Source organism: Phalangium opilio, unplaced genomic scaffold, assembly GCF_054372755.1.
Source record: "Phalangium opilio isolate 3A_F unplaced genomic scaffold, DU_Popi_V2 ptg000209l_1, whole genome shotgun sequence".
In the NCBI taxonomy this organism is placed as follows: domain Eukaryota; kingdom Metazoa; phylum Arthropoda; class Arachnida; order Opiliones; family Phalangiidae; genus Phalangium; species Phalangium opilio.
The window spans coordinates 19464901-19476693 of record NW_028324217.1 but is presented as its reverse complement, the minus strand read 5'-3'; the positions used below and the strand labels follow the sequence as shown (position 1 = coordinate 19476693).

Here is an 11793-nt window from a genome sequence, read left to right as displayed (position 1 = left end):
GACGCCTCAGAACGACCATTCCCACAAACCCAACCTTACTCAAGTCAGCAGTTCCTCCAAGTACCATGATACGACAACGACATGAAGCCGACCAGGAAATACAAAAGCGCAATTACGACCGTCACCATGGAGTGAGGAGACTACCAGATATCAACATAAAAGACAGAGTCTGGATCATTGACTTAAGGAGAGAAGGTGTAGTCAAAGAAAAAGCCAGAGAGCCTCGTTCCTATGTCATTGAAACCTCGAAGGGAGACATCCGCAGAAACCGGTTCCATCTTGTAAAAATGCCGAACACAAAGCTTCAGACATCAGAGAACATAACTTTTGACAATTCGCCATCGATATCCTCACCACCAACACCAACCATCCCGGCAGTTCCGGACATAGAACTGAACAACCCGACTGATGCGAACACGGCACTAACAGCAACAACCAGCTCCAGCGTTCCGAATCATGACATGATTAGCCAGGAACTAACCAGCCTGACAGATGCGAACACGGCACTAACAGCAACGACCAGCTTCAGCGTTCCGAATCATGACATGATTAGCCAGGAACTAACCAGCCTGACAGATGCGAACACGGCACTAACAGCAACGACCAGCTCCAGCGTTCCGAATCATGACATAATCAGCCAGGAAATAGAGTCGCCAAGCACTTCGAAGAGCCACATCAGTTCAGGCTGCGAGACAAGTATGGAAGTACGAGTCCTAACTTTCAATCATGGAAGAGACTTAACAACGCGAGATCCAAACACAGCCATAACAGACCAAAGAGCACTAATAAGAACTAGAGCCGGAAGAAACATAAAACCGCCGTTTAGGATGAACTTATGAAAACGAACGTAGAAGGAAGAGAAAGAAGTATGACGTATAAACATATCACACCCTGTATATTATTAATATTAGAACTAGTGTAACACCCTGTATATATTCCATTGTTTTTTATACTACAAAGATAATGTATGTCACATGATATTTAGTCTACTGATATGAGTATAAAAGACCCATCGTTAATGAGTAACGGGGCAGTTCTTATCCTACACGTGACGATCAACATTATGTCCAAATAAACTTTAATTAAAACTATAACCGAGTGTGTCTTCATTCACAAACACAACATCTTGCCGTGTCGAGGAGGGTCTGGTTTGCTCTTTCCGCTACACCATTTTGTTGAGGAGTTCCAGGTATCGTCAATTGCCTGTCAATTCCGAGTTCGCTAAGCGTCGCCTTGAACGAATTTCCCATATATTTTCCCCCGTTATCACTTCTTAAAGTGCCTATCTTCGTTTCTTGAGCATTTTCTACTTTTCGTCTATACACGTCAAATTTCTCCTCAACTTCGCTCTTTTTTAGTAATCAAGTAAACCTCAGTGTATCGTGAATAGTCGTCTATAAAGGTCACGAAGTATTTCTTGCCTCCCTTCGATATTGGCGTGATAGGACCACAAACGTCCGTATGAACCAATCGTAAGGGTTTTTCTTCTCTAGTGAAACTTTTCTTCGGGAAAGGAGTAGCTTTTAATTTTCCTTCCATGCATGTTTCGCATTTGGAATAGATCTTCTCTTCCATGACGTCTACTTGTATATTACTTTTGTTTGACACTTCTTTAACAGCCGTAACATGTAAGTGACCCAAACGTTGGTGCCATAAGTCTAGTGTCTTTGACATGGCTTTGTTGGCAACCTTCTTCGGTTGTACTTCATGAAAGTAATAGAGACGTTGTTCTTTTCGTCCTATTGCTATTTGTGCTTCGTCTTTTCTTTCTATCGTCGCGGAATGTTTGTCGAGTAAGATGCTGGCGTCTTTATCAGTGATTTGGCTTGCTGGTAGCAAATTTCCCTCAAGCTCCGGGATGTACTAGCGTAAAAGTCGCTAGTTGACTTAGGCCCTTATAAAACGAATTTAATGTAATCATGAATTGGAAATAAACTAAACTTTGAATGAATGTAACCTCCATTTTCTGCCGATAACTCGATTTGCAAATCTCCAATTCCAGTTGCAGTTAATACTCCACCCCCTGCCACATCCACAGTTGCACTTTCTTCCTTGATGGTAATGAAACTTTTCCAGCTTGACGTCATATGATCAGTGCATCCACTGTCCAACATCCAACGACCATTGGACGAAGCATGTCCATGTCTTATGGCAGTGAGAGCCGCGTGTGATATAGTTGGGTTTGCTCTGTTAGAATTTTCTTGTCTCTTGCTTACATATGTCGCCTCATGTTTTACGGAAGTCGCTTTGTACTTTCCATTCTTTTCGTCTTCTTCTCGTGTGCAGTTTCTCGCTATATGTCCAAATTCTAGACAAGTATAACATCGCAGACTAGCGTGGGATTTTGTGTCGTCAACTATACTTTCCACGTTTTTTTCTGCTGCCGTTGGACCTATGCATTCTATTTTCACGTACTGTACTTCTGCCTCTGCTATATCGTCCTGTGTTCGAATGTCTGTAGTTACTTTGTGCAGCAGGAATACATAGATTTACTACTTGGAATCCTTAAGAGGCCATTTTATGGGCCTGGGTGTCTGACTGAAAGGGGAAGCCGTGTAGAAACCGTCACCGTTGACGTCATGCATAATTTATTTGACGTATTTTGCGACCTGCGCCGCGACTCCCACGACCTATGCGCGGTGAACCCGAATATAAACATGATCCGTCGTCTGAACAAGTAGACCAAGGATTACGTTTCTAAAAAAAGGGCGAGACTTGCTTTCCGTTAAAAACTCGATATTACTATTCTCACAGAATGGAGTAAAAATTTAATTCCTTCCACCTTTCACCAAAGTTATACAAAACCAAAACATCAGTATCCCTATTCAAAGGCTTAGGCTAGGAGGATATAGGGGTGAAGGAGTCTTCGACTGCCCAATTTCCCATTGAAACGCGCTTACAGATTATCGGCCGTGGTTTCCCCCCCGTTCTCTCTCGTTCTGGGAGATTCATAGCCGCGCAACTAGTTCTGCGCACATCGTCATCGGGCGTCGTCTTTTCTTCAGATTTCATTTTTGGTAAAGGCTGCATTTTTTAGTGCTTTAACGGAACATTTATCATTATTTCATTTTTTATTAATTGTAAATTATTTGTTCTTTGATAAAACTGTTGTAGAGGGTACGCTTTTTTACTCTATCCCTAAACCAAAAACTTAAGTAAAAAAGTGTTTAAGATGGATTAAAGCCTGTGGGAGAGTAGAGTTAACACCCGATAACATTAAAAAATGTCATTCTTTCCCCAAATCTCTTACTTTTTACGACGCCGCCTACATATAGCCGGTGTTGCTTAATTCTAAGGCTTAAGCTAGCATGAAAACCCGCTCTTTTTTGAATTGGGATTTGCGTGGTCACGTGATGCGCCTAACCAAGGTGCGCGTGAACGAATCTCCCATGGGAGAGGCCGAAACCTGAGCTCTAAGAACGGGCAGTCGAAGACTCCTTCACCCCTATATCCTCCTAGGCTTAGGGTTTAAGGGGAGGTAAATGTCATCTTTTCCCGAAATTATTACAGCATTCGTTTTCAATACTGAATTTCGAGCTTCTAAATCGTCGACTTTAGTTAGAGTTAGAGAAATTTCCGCCTCAAAAACGTCGTTAACGTCAAACTGTTCCAGGTTCTCGCACTTTTCGACAGGCTGGGAAATAAGGATATTTTTTAAACTAGTCCTTGGGACCAGTGACCCCTCTAGTCCCCGAAATAATTAACTGGTCCCCGGACTGGTCCCAGCCTTTGTTCTCCAATAGATATGCAATTAATAAACTGGTCCCGAGGACCAGTAACCCCCACTTTTTGAATTAAAAAACTAGTCCAAGCAATTAATAAACTGGTTTTGGACCAGAGGAAGTGTGCTATTTCCCAGCCTGCTTTTCGACCATTTCGGAGCCGAAACTGATGCAGACGACAGCTTAAGAGGTCATGATCTCGATCTGTCCCACACATTCGCATAACCAATGAGACGCGAGGAAGGAGGAGCAGGCGGTTTAAAAGTTTTTGGCGCTTCCCCTCACAGTCAATCAGATATTTGTATGGGGTCTATGGCCTCTTATAGATTCCAAGTACTAAATCTATGTATTCCTGGTGCAGCCATAGCGGAGTTACTGTGGTCTTCTTCTTTCACACTTCTTCTATACTGGTTGGTAGATTCAAGCCTTCTCTCTTCCTCGAGTAATTTCGACTTCAATGTTGATAAATCAAGGTCATTTTTATCAATTCGTAAACTTCTGACAAGAAATTCATACTCTTTCGGTAGTCTAAGAACGGCAAAACCAGCCAAGACTACTTCCTCAAATTCAAAACCAGAGTGGCTTACTTTATGGTACAGAGCACTTCTTCTAGTGAGGTATTCTCCAATACTTTCATTTTGACCATTTCCGGTGTTAACGAAATCCTTTAAAATAAGAAGTCCGTGCCCATAGATGGGCACTATCATATCATTTGATAGTTTTTCCACTTGATACGATAGAAAACTAAATCTGCCCCAATCAAAGTATCAATTTTGATAGTTATTTTCGAAAAAATTTGAATTATAATGATCGATTGAGTTTGATAGCTTAAAAAGTGCACTCGAAGTTGATATGATTCATTGATTCGTTGAAATCTTCTAGAGAAAAATATCGATTCTCAACGTGATCTGACTACTAACCCCATCTTTTAGAAATCATAAAAAATGATAGGCATTATTCCTTGAGAAATATATTGATTTTTTGAGTGATTTTATTTGGCGACATCTGTTTTCTGATTTCATTTTAAAAGAATTATGAGCTAATCTTTGATAGGCAATTTTGATAGTTATGAAAATTTCTGGAAAGATAAGTCGTTTTTTGAATGATATCGAAGTTTTTAATATATTTGAACGTTAGCAAGTGTAGGTTTATTCTATAAGAAGATTCTGTATTTGGTGGTCGTTATAACCCTCTCAAACAAATAAATAAAAATAAAATAAACGATGGTTCAACAGTTCAAACTGTGAAGACGGAGCTTCTTGTAAATAGAAGCTCCGTGCTGTCACTGATGTGAACGACTTCTCGAGGAGGAAGAACGATTCCACGAAATCATCCAAACGTAGAAGTAGATAAATTAAAGTGTAGATTTTCTGATTTTTATTACCCACAGTTATTAATTGCAATTTTTGCCTTTAATTATTATTAGTTAACCGTTTATAGTAGATGGTTTAGATTAAATCGAGGGCGAATAATTTGAAAAAGTTTGGATAGTAGCTAACTATAGACAGTTAAAAGTCAAACTTGAGAAATGAGATTATGGAAATTATATGAATATATGAAAATATTCGAAATTCTACAAAATCAGGAAATATCAGGAATCGATTAAACAGAGTAAAATTAGGTAGAGACCAAATCAGTTTGATCGAAAACAATCAAATTTAAAGTCCGGAGATTAAATGATCGATTAATTTAGTCGTTCCTAAAGATTTCAATTTGATTTGATAGGCAAAAAATCTATCTAACAATGAGAGCCAATCTAACATATTGAAGGAAGATTTGATAGTTTCACCATCTATGATTTGTTGAGAGGGAAAAAATCTATCTAACAAATAATGCCAGTCTAAAATATAGCTAGAAGAATTGATAGTTTCGCCAAATATGATAGTTTGAGAGGAAAGATATCTATCTAACCAGCAGTGTCAGTCTAAAATATAGTCAGAAGAGTTTATAGTTTCGCTATCTATGATAGTTTGAGAGGAAAAATATCTATCTAACCAGCAATGTCAGTCTAAAATATAGTCAGAAGAGTTGATAGTTCCGCCATCTATGATGGTTTGAGAGGAAAAAAATCTATCTAAGAAGGAGTTCCACTCTAAAATATAGCCAGAAGAATTGATAGTTTCGACATCTATGATAGTTTGATAGGAAAAAAAATCTATCTAAGGAGGAGTGCCCAACTCTGTGGACCGTGCCACGTGTCGAAAGTAGTGTGTATATTTTTTAACGTATCCCAAATCGCTTTTGCACTTATGCATTCTGCAATGTCATCTAAACTTTCGTCATTTACAATCAGGTACATAACGTTTTCGTTTTTAAATACATCATTAACCAGAAAAGTAAACCAAATAATCAAGCTGTGCTAAATTATTCAAACCTCTTTGTATGATTTAGAGATGGATCCAGGTCCACGGTGGCGTACCGAATATGCCAAAATTGGCAGGTCATCATGCAAAAGCTGTAAAAGCAGCATAGCTAAAGATGAGCTAAGAATGGCGGCAATTGTTCGGTCACGAATGTTTGATGGAAAGGTAAATATCAAAATCTAGCATCTGATGACGCGTGTAACATTAATTTCTTATTGTGGAAACAGGTTCCAAATTGGTACCATTTTCTTTGTTTTTTCTAAAAGTTTAAAGTGTCAACTGAGGCTGACATCTCACACTTTGAGGCTTTACGTTGGGAAGATCAAGAGAAAATGAGTAAAATTTCGAGTGAGTCTCAAGCAGCAGCTGCTGCTTCAAGCAAAACCCCATCTAAAGGAACAAAGAGAAAAAGCTCCTCCATTGAAATTCAAGACTTCTCAACTGAATATGCCGAAAGTAATCGGTCATCTTGCAAAGGTTGTGGAGAAACAATCGTAAAAGATCAAGTTCACATTTCAAAACTTGACAGACAGAGTGAAAAAGCTAGACGATTTGGTCCACTACTAGCGTGGTATCACGTTGATTGCTTTGTACAAGCGAGAGAAACTTTGGAGTTTTTTGAAGATGGCTCTAAAATACCAGGATTTAAGACACTCGGTGTTGAAGATCTAAAGGCCATGAAAGAAAAACTGAAGAAAATAGAAGTCGCTCCACTAAAGAAGATAAAGAAAGTGTAGCGAAGTTGTGCGACGATAAAATATTCGCTTAGCATATTGCTAAGATCACGATTAAAAGTTTAAGGGGAAAACCTTACTACAAAGAGGAATAAATATAAACACGTGGTCCGGGCTCGTTACCCTTACTTTCTCTAGCGGGGTAGCGTATAAAGATTAAAATACTATTGGTCAGTATTTCTAGGGGATTTTTAGAGAGGGAATAATTAAACGACATTGAGAGTTACCAAGGTCTTAATGTTTAATTTTAATAAACTCACTAACAAATGCATAACCAATAAACTAAAATAATAAACATGCACGCGACAAAGAAAATAATAATAAAAATAAAACTATTCATGCACAATGAAATAATAAATTTATAAAAACAAAATGGTCATGACCCATTCTCTTACTTCTCGTTAAGCGAGATATACCTATAATGGTTTCAAATTATCGTACAAAGTTTCAAAGTTTTAAAACATATACTTCTTTTCTAGTTCCCTCACGCCAAGAAGCAGTGTAAGCACAATACAGCTCCGTGGTGTAAGTGGACTAGCCTCCCGCGTTTAGTGAACGCGAGCTCCATCTAGCGAGAACAACTCTTCTAATATGGCGATCCTTCCCCTGTGCGTTGGTTTCTCGGCAAGTATTTAGTGGAATGGTCTATCAAATGCAATTCTTAGCTTTACTAGTACAATTAAATGAAAATCTTGACCCTACTAGCACAATTAAATGCAATTCTTAACCTTACCAGCACAATTAAATGGAATACTTAACCTTACAATTAAAATTTCCTTCCTTTTAAAAAACAAACAAAGGAAAAAATATCATCACCTTACTACAATCTCCTCCCTTCACAGGCGAGCGAAAAATTTTATACTGTCAAAGGCGATAATGTGGCACAACAGCTACAGGAAGGTCGGACTAATAGCCCTATCGTAGATATACATCATACGATGTAGCGACATGTATAGAGATAGTTGCATTATCAGTGTCAGCGTTTCGATTAAAATTCAAAACGCAAAAACTTTCAAAGATTACCATCTTTTATTTATGTCTCCATTAAAGAGTACAAAACAAAATTATTGAAAAAATGTAACAAGTACAATAGCAATTTTAAGGGACTTATTTAAAATTGCGTAAATTTAGAAAAACATTTCTTGAACATGAAATTAGTTGAAAATTTTGTTTGGCCAATAAAAACTACAAACACATGTTCGTTTATTTGGAGTAAAGCTTTGAAAAAAACCCAACAAAACGAGTAACTTTATACAATAATCACTAAATAAGAGAAAACTAAATGTGAACAAAAAAATTAGTATGTAATTCTGTATTACTTTTGAAAAATTGTGTAGCTTTTGAAGGAAAATTCTTGAATACGAAAGTAATACTAAGATAACCATGTTTGGGTTAATTTTAAAAAATGCTTTGAAAAAAAAAAAAACCCTGACAAAAGGAGTAACTTTTCCTTGTCACAGTGTAATCACTAAACAATAAACAATATTTATGTAAGGATACTAAGGATGTAAGTTACAAGATGTAACTACAACTGCGCACAATTCTAAATTACTTATTTAAAAATGCTCAGTTGAAGAAAAAAATCAATGTACAAAATTCAACAACTTGTTTTATTTAGAAAACAAATGCACTAATTTGAAGAGGAAAAAAACCAAGTAAATATGAGTGAAGTTACACGCATTTTAAGAACAATTTGCGCAATTAAGATCCAACTCAGGAAAAAGCTGAATTAAAATACCAGTAATGGTTTCCTTCATCATATCTTGAAAGTAAAAATTCTTCAATATCTTAAGGAGGTTTTTGGCCAAGTTCTTACTGACAACAGTTCGAGCGAGGTAATATTTCAACAGATCCGTATCGTATTCAGCCAACGTTTCGATAATGGGAAGATGATCAGGAGATAACAAATTCTTGTCATAGCTCTTGGGCTCAATGCTATCAATTACCATTTTGATGGACACAGCGTCTTTGTTTACAGCCAATTCAGAAGTGATGTCATCAAAGAACCTTGAATCGATAACTTTAATTAATTCTTCTCTTGGGAATCTGGTCCAACAATATCTGAACAAAATACTACAGTTGTAGCGTCTGACAAACTCGAACGCGCCATCAGCAAACTCTACCAAATCATTGCCGTTTGTAGCTTCAATGGCGCCTTCCAATTTGCCAATGTAATGGCCCAATGCCTTTAGAATATGCGTATTTCTTGGCCACGCGAAGTATGATATGTTCATCAATAACTCTTCAGGAGGTTCAAATTTGGATACTAATGCGCACATTTGCGTGTAATTTAATTGACTCAATAAATATCCCTGACCTGATACTTCTGAAAGTTGGAGAGGGTTGTTGCTTGCATAATTCGATGGTTTAAAAATAATATCCAAGGCCTCAATTTTTTCTTCTTCAGTTAAATTATTAAACAGAAATTTTACTGTTGATTTTCTAAATTCCAAACGATGAAAAACCATGACAAAAAATTGAACATCAATTGTCGTAAAAAAAGATGGGTCTAAAAAGGAATAATCCGGCGGGGCCAGCCCTCCTACTTTATAAATCCAGTATCTAACCATCAAATATTCATTATCATGGAAATATTTTAAATGCTGTTCGTCTCTGATTCTTGGCCACAATTCCCCAATTTTATCCTCCAAACAGTACGTGCACGCCATGTAAAAACTGAATGTCAAATCGAGGTCACTTTGATTCTCTAGTAGTAATCTGGTCATCTTGGGTCGATTTAATGAGCCTTCAACAGTCCAGCTCAAATTGGAGAGTTGGTGTTCCAGGGTAATGTCAGTGATGTGGTTTTTGATTTCTAAAAGCCAATGATATATTTCATTTCCTACATCATTCAATATCATTAGGGTAATTTCTTTAAAAAGTGTTGGTATGTTGGAACGCTTCAATTCGTCAATTGCTCCGTCGTTCAGTGACTCGAGGTTTAACCGAAAACGCAGAGGATATCGCGAGGATTTTTTAATTGAACTAACCCATACTAACGAGGCGAATTTAGTCAGGGCTTGGCGTTGTAGCGAAATTGCAGGCAGCTTGGCAAGCTCCATTTCGAATCGTTCAATACGGCTTTTAATAAATGGGCGTATTCCCTATGTGTACATACTTGATGTATCGAATCTTCAAAATTTCCAATAGTGAGTAATAGTGTTAACTAAATGTTTTCGATATGAATCTTCAATCTAATCATCAGGAATTATCGCTTTTGTTGCAATGCGACTGACCTAAAACCATAAAAATTAAATAAGAACTAGAGGTTATTTCTTCCATGCAAAAGCAAGAAAAAAACATGCATTACTGCAGTCATCGCTTAATAAAAAATGCATTAATGCAGTTATTGCAAAATAAAACATTCCAAAAGGGATTTCAAAAATGAAATACAACTCCATGCATCTTACAAGAAGATAGATTGCTAAAACGCATCACGATGGTACCCATAGTTAATTGTAATTACCGACAATTATCTTCAATTTTTCTAACTTCAGAGCTTCAAACAACGGTTTAAAATATGTATGGATTTAACAGTCACAGTAAAACGTTAGAGTATGATGAAATACTAATTAAACGAGTACACCAACTGAAATATTTAAGTTAATGCCAAAATTAAAGGAAATGCCACCCCACATGTCTCCCAAAACAAGCTCCAATTTCCTTCTAGAAAACAGATGAGAATTTGAGAAAGGACTCTGTTTCCGCCCAAACGCCAAGTTTTCCAGCACAAAATAAACACCTATAATGTCGCTTCGGCAGAAAAGTAAATTAAGGAAAAAAGTAATTATAAAAACCTTTGCAAGTAGCCAATTCCGAACACTCGATGAATACTTTACTATTTACATTAAACGACGTGTTTTTAACAGACAATATTCAGCGGCATGCCACGTTTTACCGCTTTTTTGAAGCAGACGACTGAAGACGGCTTTGTTTGGTCACTTTCAGCGTGGGAAATAAGGCGGTGGCACACGGCAAATGACCAGTTTAAAAATTGCCTGGACCAGTTTAAAAATTAAATCGGAGGGGGGTCAGTGGTCCACAGGACCACTAAGAAAATTCAAGGGTTTCCAGAGTCCAGACATTAGGTAATATATTGTAATTATCCACATCTTCAATTTAGCAGACGACGCGGCCTGGTCAGTGGTCATGGACCTGTTTATTTATTCCAAGCCAGAGGGGTCGCTGGCCCAGTGTCCAGCTTAAAACAAATCCTTATTTTCCACCCTGTCAAAGATCGTAACGAAGTCTGTGGCAGTCTGGGAAATAGCACACTTCCTCTGGTCCAAAACCAGTTTATTAATTGCTTGGACAAGTTTTTAAATTCATGAAGTGGAGGTTACTGATCCTCAGGACCAGATTATTAATTGCAAATCTATAGGTAAACAAAGGCTAGGACTAGTCCAGAGACCAGTTTATTATTTCAGACAGGGTCACTGGTCCAAAGGACTAGTTTAAAAAAATATTTCCCAGACTGGTCTGTGGGCTTTGGAAAAAGTTAAAGCTGTCTGCTAGACGTTCTCTTTACTTTGCTACGTCAACGGTTCATCCTAGCCGGGAGTGTGGCGCACTCCTGTAAGCCAAACTTCTGGGCGGCAAAGTTTGAGGGAATACGACACATGTCGGCGATCCTACCCTATAGGTGCCGGCTGTCCCGTGTCCGCCGGCGGTGACTTACCCCAATTCCACCTTCCGTCACCTCCCAAGTAAACCTCATTCCTTCCTGCTTATACACATACGACCTAGCGGCCCCCGTCAGTGCTGGGCCGCGTAGGGTCTCCCGCTCAATTCTTCCTGGTGCTCAAAGCCTAACGGCTAAGCACTAGTGTTAGTAGGTGGTAAAAAAAAACGGTTCATCCTTTAATAATTGTTTATCGATTATCAAAAAGAGTATCCATGTACAAGAAAAGCTCTTAATAAAAGTGAAAGCTTTTTCTCCCAAAGACCCGTAAAACATAAAAACAGAACAGTGTA

The 11793-nt window shown here is 38.0% G+C and overlaps 2 protein-coding genes across 2 annotated transcripts; one reads left to right on the top strand and one right to left on the bottom strand.

Moving 5' to 3' along the window:
• The first annotated feature begins 5914 nt into the window (after positions 1–5914).
• Positions 5915–7192, top strand: LOC149621102 (poly [ADP-ribose] polymerase 1-like). Its single transcript, XM_089855021.1, has 3 exons — positions 5915–6015; positions 6114–6250; positions 6352–7192. The coding sequence occupies exons 2-3, from the start codon at positions 6116–6118 to the stop codon at positions 6820–6822; spliced, it is 606 nt and encodes a 201-aa protein (XP_089711147.1). The 5' UTR covers positions 5915–6015; positions 6114–6115; the 3' UTR covers positions 6823–7192.
• A 637-nt stretch (positions 7193–7829) lies between these two features.
• On the bottom strand, positions 7830–9881 carry LOC149621101 (uncharacterized). Its single transcript, XM_089854695.1, has 2 exons — positions 8640–9881; positions 7830–8581 (listed from the first exon to the last, which is right to left on the bottom strand). Exons 1-2 carry the CDS (start codon positions 9879–9881, stop codon positions 8576–8578), a joined length of 1248 nt encoding a protein of 415 aa, XP_089710821.1. The 3' UTR covers positions 7830–8575.
• Between the last annotated feature and the right edge of the window lie 1912 nt (positions 9882–11793).

Coding starts and splice junctions, on each gene's coding strand:
- LOC149621102 (XM_089855021.1), top strand. CDS start 6,116: ATGGATCCAGGTCCACGGTGGCGTACCGAATATGCCAAAATTGGCAGG. Junction 6,251..6,351: donor CACGAATGTTTGATGGAAAG/GTAAATATCAAA, acceptor TTTTTCTAAAAG/TTTAAAGTGTCAACTGAGGC.
- LOC149621101 (XM_089854695.1), bottom strand. CDS start 9,881: ATGGAGCTTGCCAAGCTGCCTGCAATTTCGCTACAACGCCAAGCCCTG.